A 17,874-nucleotide genomic window follows, 5' to 3' on the forward strand; every position below is an offset into this window, starting at 1 on the left:
CTCATTCAAGACTAGACAAATATGATACTAACAAAAGCCTTGAGGTGGATCTTTCAGGATGTGAACAGTTTACGTGTAAGGAGCTTCTTTACCCTTTTGTAACCCAAACAGTTAGATGATGAAACGGCGTCTTTTTTGTTTCTTCTGTCAAGCCCCTCTTCGTCAGTTGGTAGCATTTCCGGTCATAGACACTATATAGAGGCGTTTGCGAGAGAAGGAAAAAGAGGGAAAATTGAGAAGGGAAAGGGAGGATTCGAGAACAGACGAGATAGAAAGGATGGCTGTCTGTATACTACTTTTGTTCAAATAGTCAATCTGACAATTATGCTTTTTGCCATTTACACATAAGCTTATATGTATACAGTTGTTGCATGAAAGACACCTCGCAACAACTCAGCGTCAAGCCACATTAGCAGCACAAACTAACGAGAAAACGAACAAATTACACTTCAGTCCAAAAATTCACAATCGGTTCTAATTACAGTAATTATTAATATTCAATCTTCGCTTGCATTTACTTAACATAAATAATATTAACAAGGGTTTACCTACTCTCTATTTTTTTCGTTTTTTTTTTTTTCTTAAAAAAAATGAAAAGATTTTAATTTGTGTGATGAAAAGAAAAGAAAACAAGTGGATTATTAAGTGCAAGTGCGAAAGGCATCAGCAGCAGGGCACGTGTGAGACATATTACTAAAGATTTGAGAGGATAAAAGGACAAATAATATTTGATAGCCTTTCAATGGTGGTGGTGGGAGTGGGAGTGGACAAAGAAAAACCACGACTAGTAATATAATAGCAGCCAGCAAAGTTGGAAGTTCACGTGACTTGATGATCCTCCTGCTTTCACCGGTTTGGAATTTAATTATTCGCTCAATCTTTCAAAGGATGTGAATCCGTAACTTTCTTTCATATTTTTGGCTCTTGCATAAAAAGAAAAGAAAAGAAAAGAAAAGAAAAACAGATAAACCAAAAGAAACGCAGGAATTCTTTTCATATACTAATAGTTGTGTCCCACTCCCTTAGTTGGTCATGTCTTTCATGCTAAAGTACAGAATGACACCTCACTCTTATTCTGTTTCTATGCATATCGATGTCTTATGCATTTACACGATATGGAATGATGACCAAGTGCTTTCAACTTTAAGCTTAGCTTGTTCTCGAAAATACACCAACACACCAATGTTAATTATACTAGTTTTGTGCCTCAAATTAGCATATCTTATACATCTGTTCATTACACACCTATATTTGAATTGGACCCCAACAAGTATTTTTTCTAATTAACGATCGCTACATAATATCACATAGCAAAACAGAGCAGAATTTTTGGCAGAGTGGAAATTTTGAATTAGGTGAGACTGTTAGAATACAATAAAGCATCAGGAATGGGAATGTGAAAGTGACGAAGGCAAGCAGGAATAGGAATCCAAGAATTCTCTCATTTGAGTTGAGATTGACAAGGACTTCCATTCATTCTCCGCCAAGTATATCATAAGTGCATAATTGATCTATATATAAAAATTTAATAATATTATGCATTGCACTGAGGCTGAGGCACAAATAGTAGTAAATGGTTTGATTCTGTCGTTCTGACATGCCTCCACTTAAGACAAGTAGCAAGCCAAAATGAGCGTTCCTCACCTCATTACATATATTTAACTACAATTTTATCAAGGCCCCAGATCCTCCAAAGTCTCTTACTAAATGGCAGAGGCACAGAGACGTGTAGAAACAACAATCCTATGCCTTGTTACTGTCAGCCTAACTTTGTCGTTTCTCTGTCAATGCTCTGCTGCTCTTCACTTGTCTCTACATTAATTCTCCCAAAACTCCAACCTTTATTCCTTCAACTTCTACTTGTTTCAGTCACATAAACCATGTTTCTTCAAAACATGTTGGATTCACACGATTCTTCAACTACAGGTATAACGTTTCTCTAGTTTCTTCTTTGCGTTTCCTTTCTTTCCAGATGCACAGATACGAGAGCACCTACTACCTACAGAGGGGGAAAAAATGCAAAATAAACAAACACAACTCATTTCACCCCCGTCTTGTTTCTATAATTAAATGATTTGAACCAACAATAGTATCATTTCAGGCTTCCAAAAACAAACAGTATACTCATAACCTGCTCTAACATGTATGTTTGCAGAATTTAAGCTTCTAATTAAGATGGCATGGCCACAGCTAAACTCACCCTGTTTGTGGGAGCATGTAAGCATACTTGGGTTCGTTGGAATCTTTCTACTTTTTCTTGTACTGCAAAAAAGTGTGCGTGTAGCATGCAAAAGGAGAGCAAAACTCCCAGATCAAAAGCTGCACAAGCACTCCAATGCAGCCAAATTCAGCGTCGCTTCCAAAGCCACCATACTTTGTTCCACTTTGCTGCTAGGAATTCATTTTTTAGTACTGCTGATGCTGCTAAAGGGCCAGCAGGATCATTGCAGCTCAAAAGCCATAGCCTTTTCTTCGCAGATCATGCAACTTGTATCATCAGCAGTTGCAGTTATTGCAGTATACAGAGTCCTGCATCACAGGCATGCCAAGTTCCCCTGCATTCTAAGAGCCTGGTGGGTTTGCAGCTTCTTATTATCCGTCATCTGCACCTCCCTACACACATATTTGAGAATTACAAACCACGGCCATCTTAGATTGCGAGACTATTCAGACTTCTTTGGTGTCCTCTCCTCCACCTTTTTGTTCGGTGTTTCAATCCATGGGAAGACAGGCCTAGTCTTCAATTCATCTAATCCCATCGCCGAACCACTTCTTCGTGGAAAAACTGGTAAATACTTGGAAGGAAAGAGGGAATCTCTATATGGAAAAGCTACTCTTCTCCAGCTGATTACCTTCTCTTGGCTCAATCCATTGTTTGCTACTGGCATCAAGAAACCCCTCGAACAAGATGAAATCCCGGATGTCGATATCAAGGACTCTGCTGGATTTCTGTCCCCAGCCTTTGATGAGTTCCTGAATCGAGTTAAGGAGAAAGATAGAAGCACAAACCCCTCCATCAACAAGGCAATGTTCTTCTTCATCAGAAGGAAAGCAGCAATTAATGCATTATTTGCAGTTATCAGTGCTGGAGCATCATATGTAGGTCCATACCTCATTAATGACTTGGTAACTTTTCTCACTGAGAAGAGAACCCGGACCTTAGAGAGTGGCTACCTTCTTGCACTAGCCTTTCTATGTGCCAAGATGATTGAGACGATAGCGCAGAGGCAGTGGATATTTGGTGCCCGCCAACTAGGCCTTCATCTTAGAGCTGCTTTAATATCTCATATTTACAGAAAGGGCCTACTTCTGTCAAGCCAGTCCCGCCAAACCCACACTAGTGGAGAGATCATTAACTACATGAGTGTAGATATCCAAAGAATTACAGATTTTATATGGTACCTGAACATTATATTGATGTTGCCCATACAGATTTCCTTAGCAATCTACATTCTAAAGACGACCCTAGGTTTAGGATCATTGGCAGCATTAGCTGCAACTTGCATAGTAATGACATGCAACATACCCATTACAAGAATCCAGAAAAGTTACCAATCACAGATCATGGAAGCCAAGGACAACAGAATGAAAGCCACTACAGAAGTGCTACGAAACATGAAGATTCTGAAACTGCAAGCATGGGACACTCAATTCCTCCACAAGATAGAGAGCTTGAGGGCCATAGAGTATAAGTGGTTGTGGAAATCTCTTAGACTTTCCGCAATTTCAGCTTTCATCTTCTGGGGATCACCCACATTTATCTCAGTGGTGACGTTTGGGGCGTGCATGCTAATGGGAATTCAGCTCACTGCCGGAAGGGTTCTATCAGCATTGGCTACCTTTCGAATGTTGCAGGATCCAATTTTCAATTTACCTGATCTTCTCTCCGCGATTGCACAGGGCAAAGTTTCGGCAGATAGAGTGGGTTCTTACCTACAGGAACGGGAAATTCAGCATGATGCCATTGAGAATATTCCGAAAGATGAGACGGACTTTGAGGTTGAGATTAACGGTGGAAAATTCAGCTGGGACCCCCAGTCAACCATCCCAACTCTAGATGGAATACAGTTGAAAGTGAAGAGGGGGATGAAGGTGGCAATTTGTGGATCTGTAGGATCAGGAAAATCTAGCTTGCTTTCCTGCATTCTTGGAGAAATACAGAAACTGTCAGGAACAGTGAAGATCAGTGGTACAAAAGCTTATGTTCCTCAATCTCCATGGATACTGACAGGAAACATCAGGGACAATATTCTATTTGGAACTTCATACGACAATGCCAAATATTACAGAACAGTTAGAGCATGTGCATTGACAAAGGATTTCGAGTTGTTCAACTGTGGTGACCTAACAGAGATCGGAGAAAGAGGAATAAATATGAGTGGGGGACAAAAGCAAAGGATACAAATTGCTCGAGCAGCTTACCAGGATGCTGATATATATCTACTTGATGACCCTTTCAGTGCAGTAGATGCTCATACAGGCACCCAACTCTTTCGGGTCAGTGCTTCCTAGTCTCCACTTCTATATACTTGAATAAGTTATCTCAGCTCTTCTGAAATTTTATTTTGAAGCTACCGTTAAAAGAACTTCAACATTGGATGTTGTTTTAATTTTTTTTTTCAGGAATGCTTAATGGGAATTCTCAAAGACAAGACCGTACTTTATGTTACCCACCAAGTCGAGTTTCTTCCTGCTGCAGACCTCATTCTGGTAAGAGATATGCTTTACTGTTTAACTTTCAGAAAATTGGAATGAATGACTTTTGAGCACCACAGACACAGAGCACATAAAATTCACACAAGAAGCATGTACATTACATCTAAGATAAATCTATTATTGAACATCACTATATCAGTAATGGATGTATTGCTTGGTAATTGTACTTACACACCATGATATGCTATGTTTATGTAATCATATGCTTAACGGAGGGCTTGGGACATCCAGATAATAGAGTCTAGGTGTATTGAGGGTTGTGGACTTTAAGATTATGTAAGCGATTATAACTGACAAATGTAAACAGGTAATGCAAAATGGCAGAATAGCACAAGCTGGAACGTTTATTGAACTTTTGAAACAAAACATAGGATTTGAAACTTTAGTCGGTGCCCATAGCCAAGCCTTAGAGTCAGTCCTTGAAGTTGAAAATTCAAGAAGAATGTCCCAAAATCCAGTGCCCGATGACAACTCCATTACGGATTCCACTTCAATTGCAGACCTTTCAAGCACAGAGTGCAACTCAGAGCATGACCTTTCTGTAGAGATAACAGAAAAGGGAGGAAAACTGGTGCAAGATGAAGAAAGAGAAAAAGGAAGCATTGGAAAAGAAGTTTACTGGTCATATTTAACAACTGTGAAACATGGAGCTCTGGTTCCGATCATACTCTTGGCGCAGTCATCGTTCCAAATGTTACAGATCGCTAGTAACTATTGGATGGCATGGGCTTCACCTCCTACAAGTTACAGTGAACCAGTAGTAGGAATGAATATCATATTGCTTGTTTATGTACTACTTTCCGTTGGAAGTTCACTTTGTGTATTGATCCGAGCCACACTAATTGCAATAACTGGACTTTCAACAGCACAAAAGCTCTTCACAAACATGCTGCATAGTGTATTCCATGCTCCGATGGCTTTCTTTGACTCAACCCCAGCTGGTAGAATCTTGAACCGAGTAAGTAACTACATGAAGTCAGCATTATTGCTTGTTTAATCTGTCACAATCACTGTGATATTTTTTTTTTGCCAATACAAATATTTAGTTATTTAAAATTTTTGTTCTGCAACCTATTCTATTATATAAAATATTTATTTTAAAGTATCAAAATTTATGTTTTGAGAAGTTTATTATGTCGAAATTTGTCTTTAGTTTCCTAATAATTTACATATAAATTTTTGTAATTTTTATCAACTTTTTAAACGTACCTACTTATGGTGAGTTATTTAACTCACGCTAATACTAATTTTTTTTGAACTGCACGCTAATACTAATTACAATTTAATTAATATCTAATATACATCTAAATTCTTTTTTTTTTTTTCCAACACCAGACCCTTAACTCTTTGCCTTAGCGGGCGTTAATAAATTCCCACTTCCACAACAAAACACCTAGCCAAAAGTATTAGGACTTTCAACAGAGCCCCTCACCAATCACGGAAAGGCTCTGATCAAGTTCATCAAATATTTGCTCTCATAAGTCACGCGTAGCATCTTTTGCAGGCATCTACAGACCAAAGTGTTCTAGACTTGGAAATGGCACACAGACTAGGTTGGTGTGCTTTCTCAGTAATACAGATTCTAGGGACCATAGCAGTAATGTCCCAGGTTGCATGGGAAGTATTTGTAATCTTCATTCCAGTATCTGCAATCTGCATATGGTACCAAGTAAGCATTTCTTTTCCCTTTGATAAATGATATATCCAGAGCTGATTACTCAATTGCATATTGACAGTAAACTTTTTCTTACTATTACCACATTTTTATCTGCAATTCATTATGGAAAATGAAATTCTTGATGGAAAAGAAAAGAGTTTCCTATTATTTATGCAATATGAAAAGCATGGAAACTGTATGCCACGAGAAGAAATTTAGTTAAGCTAATGATCATATGGCCTTCAGAGTTTTTGCTCATTCTGGAAACTGATGTAAAAATTAACATGATTACTTCAGCGATATTACATCCCAACAGCAAGAGAACTGGCTCGCTTAGCAGGAATACAGAGAGCTCCAATTCTTCACCACTTTGCAGAATCATTAGCAGGTGCTGCAACAATTCGTGCTTTTAATCAAGAAGATCGTTTTATTGAAGCAAACCTTGACCTTATAGACAGCCACTCAAGGCCTTGGTTTCATAATATGTCAGCCATGGAATGGCTTTCTTTCAGATTGAATTTACTGTCCAATTTTGTATTTGCCTTCTCACTGGTCTTGCTGGTGACCCTTCCTGAAGGAATAATCAACCCAAGTAAGCACGTGAATATATAAGCTCAGATTGCTTTATTTCCATGATATCAAAACCGGTATCATGATATTAAATTATTTGTCTTCAGTGATTAGGATAGAAGAGCAATCAATGATGTAGTAGACAGGTAAAGAAACAAGAAAGCATGAGTTCTGATCTAAAACTGGATAATTTCATTGCAGGCATTGCAGGATTGGCAGTAACATATGGGATAAATTTGAATGTTTTACAAGCTTCAGTCATATGGAGCATGTGCAATGCAGAAAACCAAATGATTTCTGTAGAAAGAATTCTTCAGTACTCAAATATAACAAGTGAAGCACCCCTTGTGGTTGAAGAGTGCAGACCTTCAGACAACTGGCCAGAAGTAGGAACAATATCCTTTAAAGATTTGGAGGTAAGAACCTTCTGGAAGGTTTTAGCAGTTTAAAGAGAGAATTAGTTCGGAAACTGTGATTTCTAGTCTAAAGAGTCAAGAAATTCCAATTAAATCATCAAAATTTGAAATTTAATGAAAAAAGAAATGAAATTACAACTGCTGCTATAAAAAATCAGTTGTTCTCAACAGCTAAATTTTATTATCAGTTATAAACAGTGTGTTCTATTTTCTCAATGCAAGTGGAATTTTGTTGCAGGTTCGTTATGCAGAACATCTGCCATCTGTCTTGAAGCACATTAGCTGCACATTTCCAGGAAGGAAAAAAGTTGGTGTTGTGGGTAGGACAGGGAGTGGGAAATCAACCCTCATACAGGCCATTTTCAGAATTGTTGAAGCCAGAGAGGGAAGCATTACAATCGATGATGTGGACGTTTCCAAGATAGGCCTTCATGACTTAAGATCAAGGCTTAGCATCATCCCACAGGACCCAACAATGTTTGAAGGAACAGTGAGAGGCAACCTTGATCCACTAGGGCAATACTCTGACAATGTAGTATGGGAGGTAATTATTGATGTAGCTAAGAATGCATTCCTATATCAATGTGTGAGAAGAAATCTGAACTCAAAGACAATGTTAAATTTTTCAAAAACAAGATTGATTTCAAGTTTAATCTGACATGCTAATTTCTTGATGGAAATAATTCAGGCTTTAGATAAGTGTCAACTGGGTGATTTGGTACGTTCAAAACATGAAAAGTTGGATGCCACAGGTATAATTCATCTGTTTGGATCTTTTATATGTAGTTGATTTGTATAAGCTTTTCCAATAAATAAATAAAAGAGGAACATGGGAGGCAATGACAGTGATTGAAAATGGAGAAAACTGGAGTGCGGGGCAGAGACAGTTATTCTGTCTGGGAAGAGCCCTACTAAAGAAAAGCAGCATCCTTGTGCTGGATGAAGCAACAGCATCAGTCGATTCAGCAACAGATGGGGTGATACAGAAGATCATTAGCCAAGAGTTCAAAGATAGGACAGTGGTGACAATAGCTCACAGAATCCACACGGTTATAGACAGTGATCTTATTTTGGTCCTTAGTGATGGTAAGCCCATAATTCAGAAATATAAATTTTGAAATAATGAACTCAGAGCTTATATAACACGTAAAAGATTTTGGTGTCAAACAGGAAGGATTGCGGAGTATGACACGCCGGTAAAACTGCTAGAAAGAGAGGATTCTTTCTTCTCAAAACTTATAAAAGAATACTCGATGAGGTCACAGAATTTCAACAACTGAACCAAAATGAAAAAGAAATGTGTTGATAGCAGACACAAAGAGAGTAGAGCAAGTTGATTGAAATGCGTTAATTTAACCGGTTAGAGGAGCAGCAAGTACAGTAGCAGGCCTAGTAATCGACTTAAAGTGGTCGTAAGGAGAAGAAAGGAGTGAATTTGTACTGCAAAATAAAATGAAGATAGTGAAACCCTGATAGTCCCTCTTCCAGTTCCTGAGAATCAATAAAAATAAATGATCCAACCTTACACAGGGATAAAGTAGTTTATGTAATCCTTATCATTTTGGCCCAGAATGATAAAATAAAAATTTTTAATTTTTCTGGAAATGCTTGACTTGTTTTCTGAATTAAACTTTCTAACAGTCCGCTGTGGATATTGATTCTAAAATAATTAATTAAGCTCAATAACAAAATCTCTATCCAAAGGAGATATGAAAAACCAAGGGATTTGTATGACCCAAATTATTACCTTATTACTGGAATGAATTATTTGTAAGTGCCGTCAAAATCTTTCTTCGTCTTCTCCTTCTTTGTTTGGCCGACTCCAGGTATGGTTTATAGAGGTTTTCTTTTTTGGGCTTAAAATGTGGGTCGGGCTTGACCATTTATTTAGAATGGATATTGCCTGAGAGAGACAAATCACACCAAAGAATGGCTGCTGCTGCTGCAACTCTGGCGACGCAACTGCGGTTGAACGTAGAAGCCGGAAATTATTCGAATAGCAACAGCAAGGAGAAGAATGGCGATTTTACTCCCGAGCGAATTGCACGGACTCCTAAAAACCATTCTTTGCCTTACCTTTCTCTCGCTAAGCCATCTTGGGTGGTCAAAACTGAGGCAACCCCCTTTCTCTCTCTACTTTTATTTCCTTTGTTTTATAAGACTGGTTACGAGGCTTAGTGTAGCGATTTCGGTCTTTTTGAATATTCAACTCACGGCGGTTGTGCTGGGAATTGTTAAAAGTCGCCGCTAAATAAATAATGCTCGTGTTTTTGTCAGTCAAATGTGCGGAAGGAAATAAGGAAGAAACCTAATCCGCCATGCGTGGTTTGCAAGGGCAGTGGACGAGTCGATTGTCACTATTGTTCTGGAAAAGGTCCTGTCTCCATTTTTATACCTTAAATAGCATGGGCGTCCGCTATGATGTTTAAATCTCTTTCCTCTGTTGATATATTATATCTTGGCTGACTGTTGTAGGCCGGACAAACCTTGTTCATTTACCAATGCTTCCTAAAGGGGAATGGCCAAAATGGTGAGGTATCAAACTATTGGCTCAATCGAATTTTCACGAATGCTTTAATATAAAAACTGTGCTTGCAATTGTTTCCGCAGGTGTAGGACTTGCGGCGGTAGTGGCCTCAGCTACTGCTCCCGTTGCCTTGGCACGGGAGAGTATAGGTATATAATGGGATTCCACTTCATGAAGATGGACTCCGATGACACCCAAGCTTTACAGGAGCATCAAAGTCGATATATCAAGGGACATCTTACCGCAGCTGATCAACTTCTTAATGGAGACCAATTTGCATAAAGACCAGCCAGTCTGAAGACAGATGCTGCTTTCTGCTGGTGCTTGGATGTACAACAGCAAACAGTAGTGCTGCGAGATGGCACATCATCTTCAATGATTGTAGTATCACAATAAGGACACATTTTTTCTGTTCAGTATAGCTTTATTTTCACTGTCCGAAACTTAATTGTCATGGATTGCTGGGATACCGAGTATTCACACCCGATCCATTTCTTTACAGTACATACTAAAGATTCCAATGTTAAAATATGTAGCAGCAACTCCTTTAATTAATAATTACAAACATGTTCTCTGCTCTTCTTTTAACTTAAGCATCAATGCATCGTTACATTTAACGCCAAGCCCTTCCATGATGCCAAACAATGTAAATAAACCAAGTTCGAATGTAAATACTGTGCATTGGTGACTCATAAACAAAAAATCACGAGGACAAAATTAGAAAAAAAAGAAAAACAAAAGGAAAATAAATAATATTCCCCCAAGCCCCCATTTTAGCTGACATTTAGATCAATCCGTTGCGTTGGAAAATACATTAGGAACCTTTTGTGGATTCATCCCCAGGCATGTCATCTTCATCATGGTAGATATTCTCTTCCATTTGCCATATCTGAAGGATATTATCTTCGGCCACACTTGCAATAACCCAGTCTTCACAGGGATTCCATGAAAAATCTGATATTTTACTTGTGTGGCCACCATGAATAAAAAGCAGTTCTGGAGGACCATCTTCAGCATCTTCTGGTGTCTGTTCTTCATCAATCCTGCAAAAGAAACTCCACGTTAACAATCCCAATTCTCACTGAGAAGAGATCCAGCTATCCACTTTTTAGTCTAAGAAAGATAAGAACATTATAGGATCTCAATTAATGAAGTGAAATCCATTCAATACAAATCTCAACTAAATAATTCACATATTCATTCAAGGCCAAACCTGCTAAGATCCCACACCATAAGCCTTCTACCAAGGCAGCAAGAAGCTAAGATAGTTTCATTCTTGGGATTCCACCCAACTTGGAAAACCTCCTCCCTGATGAAATCAAAAAAAAAAAAAAAAAAGGTTCATGAGACATAAAAGCAAGTTTCCAGTTGCTAAATGTTTGTATCTTTGTATGTGTGCACACGTGCATGCAATATTGTTACTAGAGGTCGACAAGAGTACCAAAGAAATGCACCACAGAGAGACTACTTACTTGTGACAGTCAAATGTGTGAAGCGCTCGGTTGATCTTACGTATATCAAATAACTTAACAGTTTTATCAGTGGATCCCGTTGCAACAACCCATTCATTGAAAGGATTAAAAGCCAAGCAGTTAACCTACCACATATCAGCAGAAAAAAAAAAAAAAAATCTGAGCCTTCGACATGTCTAAGATAGCCAACAGTATGGTATTTAAAGTAACAATGTTTCCTCATTAACACTCAACTAATACAGGGTAAGGAACTTGTCTTTGGTCCCATATTGGAAGTATGAAATTTCGATGCGAAGTTTATATGAACTTAAACTCTCCAACCTAAACGACTAGCTTTTAAGGTATAAAAAAAAAAAAAAAAGGAATTATAAACAAGATTTAAACCGCAACTTGTGTGCATCTAGGCAATGGAGACAGAGTTTGATCAGATAAGGAACAGGAGGGGTTCGATACTATGGAACTTAATGAAGAGAGAAAAAGCATAAAAAGTAAGAACCTTCCGCAGCAAAATACATATAAATAATCATTAAGCCTCTAAATATGTGTGTGCAGGCATGCACTAATTTATGGCTAAATCATAAAATAGTTAGAAGCTTACCTCACTCTGGTGAGCGACTACTGATTGGACAGGCTTGGTGACTGCTGGAGTTCTGAGATCCCATATGAGTAGGTATTGATCATCCCCAACAGAGCCAAATAAGTATTCATGTCTAAGATGCCATGCTACATCTTCTACAACGCCTTCATGAACCTATTTTAGCATAAAATTGAAAGATTATCATAATTTATAAATAATTAACAGCAGTCAATGTTCTCTGTTTCAAATTATTAGAAAATAAGTATAGATCTAGTGATGTATAGTAGAATAAAAGGGGAATGCATTGCATGGATAGACAAACAGACTTTAAAGGTTTGCATAGCATCTAGGGTCCTGTTCTTGGGAGTGGAATCGATGTCCCACAAGCAAATTTGAGCATCATCAGAACCGCTAAGCAAGTGGCCTTGTTTGAACTTACTCCAAGACAATCCATAACCTTCAGTGCTGTGACCCCTCAGCCTCAAATCGGGATTACAGGTACCGTCGAGAGGCGGCTTAGATGGGTGCTTGCTGTAGTCAAAGACATAAACTTCAGCACTCACAGTCTTGGTGGCAATTATAAAAGGGTTTTGAGGCATATAACGAGCCCGGTTAACTTCTCCATCGTGATTAATCTGCTGAATTATTTGGACCTGCAAAAAGACTGAAAATTTTATTAATTTGAGTTGAAAAAATAAACAGTAGAAAACAGAAGCTTTAGATAGGAGAAACCTTGCCGTTGGCAGCTCCAAAGCCACCGAAATCAGAGCGATCATCGTCGTAGTGGCGGGCATCGTTCTCAGCATCACCGAGGGGAAGCTGGACCTGGGCGAGCATGAGATAGTTGGGCTCATTCTCGGAGGTGTGAGTACCGAGAATCATCTTCTGGTTGGAGTAGTCCTTGCCCGGAGGCTCCTCGCGGTCCGGTAACCACTCGACTGTAAGGGAAGGCCATTCGAGGGCATGGGTGATAACCAGATCGTAAAGAAAAGGAGTGTTCTTTTTCCATATTTTGTATTCTTCGTTTATGAGCCTCTCCTCTATCTCCCCCCTCATTTCCTCTTCGTCTTTCCCCATTGTTCTTCCTAGATTCTCTACGTTTCGATCGGATTTAATTCGATTATGCGCTTCAATTCTCTCTCTGAAGGATGCAGACTAGGGTTTTTTGGGATACGGTTGAGAAAGTATGAATTGGGGGATTGCAGAGAAGGTGCCGAAGTTATTCCCGCCAAAAGCAGGAGGAGGATTCACTGGTCACTATTCGGCCAGTCGGTTGGTCTTTTATGCTGTGTTTGGATACAAAGAAAATATTAAAGGAAAATATATGAAATAAATTTTGTTATTGACGTTTGAATATCTGAGAAAAACATAATAAGAAAAAATGATTTTCTGATTGTTAAAATTATGAGTTTAACAATTATAACAAAAATACAATAAATAGGAGCAAATTCCTTCAGCATATTTTCATCATTCTCAAAAAAGAGAATTAAAAAATTCATTTATTCTTCTTCTCAATTTTAATTCATCCTAAATTTTCCACCAATCCAAACATTCTATAACCACTTATCCCGCGTTTATTAACAACACTACTGGCCTTTTATTATTTTGCGTTCTTTTCGTTTTTTTACTCCCAATCTAACTTTCCAGAATTTCCACCAACATTAGATTTTGTTCCAAGAAAAACAAAAATATTTATATCATCTGAGACTTACATAAACGCGTGTCAAACCAACAGAACTGAACTAAGTAGCTTCAACACAATAGCGTTTTCAGTTTAAGCGAAAGAGAGAATCCCTTTCTATATTTTCTCGCTCTCTTTCATTTTTATCTCACTTAGGTCTCAAAAATAACCAAAATACAAACCTAATTTTCAGATTGATGACTGATACAAAAACTAGCAGGCATCATGGCATCCTCACAATGAAAAATCCTTCTTTGTGAACACAATCTAATAGCAACAGAAAGAATCACATCACTTGAGTAACAAAATGTCAATTAAAGAAAGAAATATAGCAACAAAAAACAAACTATGACAAACAAAACCGAAAGGTAAAATTGCAGTTATCATTTCCAGCATAATATGCATAGAGGAGACACATAGGTTGAAAATCCAAGCACCAGCTCGCCTAACCACATGGAAGTCATCCACATTTTACAATTCAGTTGCTATAAGATATGAAGGGGAATAAGTTCTTTTCAGCTGTGTGCAATGAAGGAAGAAGGTTGCAACCAAAAAAACATCATGAACATCGTATATCATTAATAAACTCCATATGGAAGAAGTGCAGCAGCCACAATTCTCCCTTCTTCGTTCAGTATGTTGTAAGTTGATGCAGCATTCCTCTGCAACAATAGCCAACTGAATTAAAAGGTTGTAAGAGAAGCCATCAATAAAAGTGAACATGTGAAAATGACCTTTGAGACTCACCACTGGTTTTTCATTGGAATTATTAGTTTATACATTGGATATAGAACATACTGCATACTACAGACAAAACTTCTACCGATTACAATGTAATTTAAGAAATGTTAAGAGTACAAGGCTTTAAAAACAATTGATAAGTGATGTTATTATTTTAACAGGATTTTTGGCATGATATTATAATTACAGATCTAATTCTTCTGTTTCCAGTGAGGTCGTCCATGTCTCCTATTGAACCTATAGAAAAATTAATGAAGATGTGGACACAACATGTACCCAAATCCATAAACATAAAAACTTACTGAGTCAATAGCTTCCAATTTCATTCCAGTAGACCGAATGAAGTGCCTAACTTCTGGATTTATTTGTTGAATCTGCCTTCCACAGCCAAGAATCAAAATCTCTGCTAAGAGAGAGAGAGAGAGAGACAGAGAAATAAAGAAAAAAGAAAAAGTGAGAAGCTAATAAAACAACTGTCATTTCAGGGGGTTGATTAGTGTTCAATGCACAAAGGAAAAGAGTATTGAGGTCCTTCATTAATATCCAGAAAAGATATGCATGTAGAGAGACCTCCATTGTGTCAGAAAGCAGAAGAATAAGCAATTATTTGTCAATTTTTCTATCTCCCTTGCTGTGCGTCTGTCGCACAACTCTTTAACTAGCATTCAGAATATAGATGAGTGATTGGCCACTTGTGCTTGGAACAAGGTTACATACATTTCTTTACTTCCAGAAATTATTCATTTGGAAATTTGTTCGAACACATGAAATCGAAATAAAAAATCTCAATTATCTTAAACAAAACAGAATAATCAAACTCCAGGACCATCATCTCCAGAGAAATACAAATATCTTTTCTTTTTTTTTTTTAAGTTTTAATGCAAAATTGTAGTAAAACAGTCCAATGACCAACTATTTTCAAAGTAACTATTGAAGTTTGGGCATAGCATACAATGTCAATCCACCCAGGTAACATTCTAATAAATGAAGTCAACTTTTAAAGAAGGTGAAACATTGAACATTGTTTCTTTAAAATACCAGTTAATGGAAGTAGGCATAGAGTCAGCACCTAAAACCTAGGATTCTACCTAGATAAACAAGAGATATGCGCCATGTACGGCATAAACAAAGACATGAGGTTCTGAAACAACACATCAAAGTGCTTTCAATATATAAGTATGAATTTACTATCTCCAAGACGAAAGAAAAAATCCAAAAATTGTGCTATAGCATATTTCTATCAGAACTCAGAGATAGTTAACCTAAATGAATGAATTGGAATTTTGAACAGGTGCACAAGTTGTGAGAAACATCAAGGCACTAAAACTGTTGAACTCTCACCTGGTATAGGCCGCACAATTTGGAAGATGGATAAGCTGCATCATGTCCAAAAAATAAAAGAATAAAGAATAGAAAACGAAATTGATAGAAATGTGAAAAAGAAGTGCAAAGTGAGCAACCCCAACTCGTATTTGAGCAAATAAAAGTACTAAGACGTAGTAAATTTATCTCAGTGCCATCGTGAAATAAATATGATCAAAATCCTAATTTTGGGCATTAAAGAGGCATAATCCGAGAGTGGTCTTGTAAATTTGAGAAATCTTCTCAATTAGAAGATGGCATTGGAAGAGATAAAAGACAATAACATAAAACAAACACTTTATCTGCATATTTTAAAGAAAAAGAAACGACCTTTGAGGAGTTATATGAGACAAGTGTTTGGGAGACCAAGATAAAAGCAAGTTGCCTACGCAAAGCAAGCTACCCTCGTATTCAATCCCGTTCACTGTGAATCCCGAGTCAGTAAACCTAAGGAAAAACAAAAGGATTATGAATAATTCGGAGAGGGATTTCGAAATAATTTAAAAAAAAAAAAATACCCTTGAAAGCGGAGTTGGTCCAGGGGAACGTTGTCGATGAGATTGATCTGATCGTAGAGAGAGAAAGCTCGTCTCAGCGACGGCAAAGCTTGACCCCTTCCGTCGATCGCCGGTTTTGGGGACTCATAGCACAGACTTTGAATCAAGTTCGGCAATGTTTTCACCGCTCTCTGTCTTATTAGTGCCATGTTAGCATTTCTTTTGATTTTCACTTCCTTCCGCTTTCACCGTATCACCAAGTCCTTTCTTTCTTTCTCTGGTAGGGCTGGGCCTCTACTTGCGCCTTCAGTTCAGCCCGATACTACGTTATTATTATTGTTATTGTTATATTAATATTTTTTATAAAGTAAGACTCGTTTATTTCTGTAAAATAATTTATAGGTAAATATTTTCTATAATTTTTCCGTTATTTGAGGTTCAAATAAATAAGTCAACAAAAAATATTTTTTTAATCAAAGGAAAATTAAGTCATTTTTCAAGAAAAATAATTTTTATTTTCGTGAGAGTAAAACATTTTTCGAATATTGACAATTTTATAAATTCATATTTTTTAATTTATTAATTATCATAATTATTATCATCAATCACCATTTACTACCGACCACCACCATTGGCCACCATCACTGGCCTCCAGCGCTTTCATAATTTATTTTCTTTTTACATTCTTTTCATATTTAATAATAAAATTTTTAAATTATAAAATTTTTATTATTATTAATATCTTTTATGTTCTTAAACACTTTAATATTTTTAATTAATTTTCAATATTATAATCAAGCGACAAAAAATAAATTATTTGAAAAAAAATTTTTCAGCAAATTATTTTTCACCCATGTTGCCACAACAGTGTTTTCCCAGTTCAGCCCTTTATATTTTTTAATTACAATATTATCCTCTCACTTTAGCCGTTTGGTACCTGTTTAAACAACAGTGAGTCGATGATGTTATTTTACTATCAGTGTGCTACCCTTCTGACTTCAATTTCTACGATTCTTTGATTATTTAATAATTTATTTATGTTTTTTTTTTAAAGAGATTTCTTTATGTGTTTTTAGAAGAATAATTTCTTCATGTTAAATATTATGAGAAATTTCCAAAAGGTAATTAATATGTATCATTAAAAATTATTTCCTCTAGAACTTGAGAAATTTGAAAACACAAAAAATAGCCTACTTTTATATATTTAATAATTTTTATAGTAAAAAGTGATAGGATAAAAAATATTAAATGTGAATTTTATGCTTCTCATAAAAAAAAAAACTATACTATTAAAAGTATATTTATATTATAAACATATGCGTAATCTTTAAATACCATATCATATTTAATAATAATCTTTTTTTTTAATTAATTAAAATGTTGAAGTATTATGTATTTAATATTTTCTTAAAGTATTTTTAATTATACAGTTATAATTGATTTTACCTTAAACCATTTTTCTTAATTAAAATTTTTTTAAAAATATTATATAATTACCATATTTATATCCACGATAAATATATAATATGATTTTTTTAGTTTATCTTAGAATTTAGATTTAAATAAAAATTTATGTATTCAATCAAAATTAAATTACTTTTATTTTTTTCGAAAAAATAAAATAAAATCCTTAGATATATTATATCTTTATCATATTT

At 36.4% G+C, this 17,874-nt stretch overlaps 4 protein-coding genes and 1 long non-coding RNA gene across 7 annotated transcripts; 2 read left to right on the forward strand and 3 right to left on the reverse strand.

Moving 5' to 3' along the window:
* The first annotated feature begins 1,546 nt into the window (after positions 1-1,546).
* Positions 1,547-8,964, forward strand: LOC105643276 (putative ABC transporter C family member 15). The gene is made up of 11 exons (XM_012228382.3): positions 1,547-1,926; positions 2,156-4,497; positions 4,624-4,710; positions 5,024-5,674; positions 6,221-6,385; positions 6,671-6,965; positions 7,145-7,359; positions 7,598-7,903; positions 8,048-8,111; positions 8,206-8,445; positions 8,530-8,964. The coding sequence occupies exons 1-11, from the start codon at positions 1,881-1,883 to the stop codon at positions 8,637-8,639; spliced, it is 4,521 nt and encodes a 1,506-aa protein (XP_012083772.1). The 5' UTR covers positions 1,547-1,880; the 3' UTR covers positions 8,640-8,964.
* LOC119370897 (uncharacterized) lies at positions 6,510-9,247 on the reverse strand. Its single transcript, XR_005178450.2, has 2 exons — positions 9,107-9,247; positions 6,510-6,944 (listed from the first exon to the last, which is right to left on the reverse strand). It is a non-coding gene; the product is annotated as an uncharacterized LOC119370897 (long non-coding RNA).
* Positions 9,248-9,288: 41 nt separating this feature from the next.
* On the forward strand, positions 9,289-10,474 carry ENA (DnaJ/Hsp40 cysteine-rich domain superfamily protein). The gene is made up of 4 exons (XM_012228384.4): positions 9,289-9,474; positions 9,637-9,733; positions 9,835-9,889; positions 9,970-10,474. The coding sequence occupies exons 1-4, from the start codon at positions 9,289-9,291 to the stop codon at positions 10,166-10,168; spliced, it is 537 nt and encodes a 178-aa protein (XP_012083774.1). The 3' UTR covers positions 10,169-10,474.
* On the reverse strand, positions 10,410-13,939 carry LOC105643277 (histone-binding protein MSI1). 2 transcript variants are annotated; one of them, XM_089721419.1, is made up of 7 exons: positions 13,799-13,939; positions 12,668-13,221; positions 12,262-12,588; positions 11,957-12,109; positions 11,359-11,483; positions 11,100-11,195; positions 10,410-10,929 (listed from the first exon to the last, which is right to left on the reverse strand). In XM_089721419.1, exons 2-7 carry the CDS (start codon positions 13,010-13,012, stop codon positions 10,701-10,703), a joined length of 1,275 nt encoding a protein of 424 aa, XP_089577545.1. In that variant the 5' UTR covers positions 13,013-13,221; positions 13,799-13,939; the 3' UTR covers positions 10,410-10,700. The 2 variants fall into 2 exon arrangements, with proteins under 2 accessions (XP_089577545.1, XP_020538543.1); XM_020682884.3 differs by lacking the exon at positions 13,799-13,939 and having other exon boundaries at positions 12,668-13,304.
* On the reverse strand, positions 13,912-16,478 carry LOC105643280 (uncharacterized). Of its 2 annotated transcripts, none has more exons than XM_012228385.4 (5): positions 16,238-16,478; positions 16,050-16,166; positions 15,699-15,733; positions 14,660-14,763; positions 13,912-14,278 (listed from the first exon to the last, which is right to left on the reverse strand). In XM_012228385.4, exons 1-5 carry the CDS (start codon positions 16,423-16,425, stop codon positions 14,195-14,197), a joined length of 528 nt encoding a protein of 175 aa, XP_012083775.1. In that variant the 5' UTR covers positions 16,426-16,478; the 3' UTR covers positions 13,912-14,194. The 2 variants fall into 2 exon arrangements, with proteins under 2 accessions (XP_012083775.1, XP_012083776.1); XM_012228386.4 differs by having other exon boundaries at positions 14,660-14,760; positions 16,238-16,473.
* Between the last annotated feature and the right edge of the window lie 1,396 nt (positions 16,479-17,874).

This window comes from Jatropha curcas, chromosome 5 (assembly GCF_041381405.1).
Source record: "Jatropha curcas cultivar XTBG-Jc1 chromosome 5, XTBG_Jcur_1.0, whole genome shotgun sequence".
Taxonomy (NCBI): domain Eukaryota; kingdom Viridiplantae; phylum Streptophyta; class Magnoliopsida; order Malpighiales; family Euphorbiaceae; genus Jatropha; species Jatropha curcas.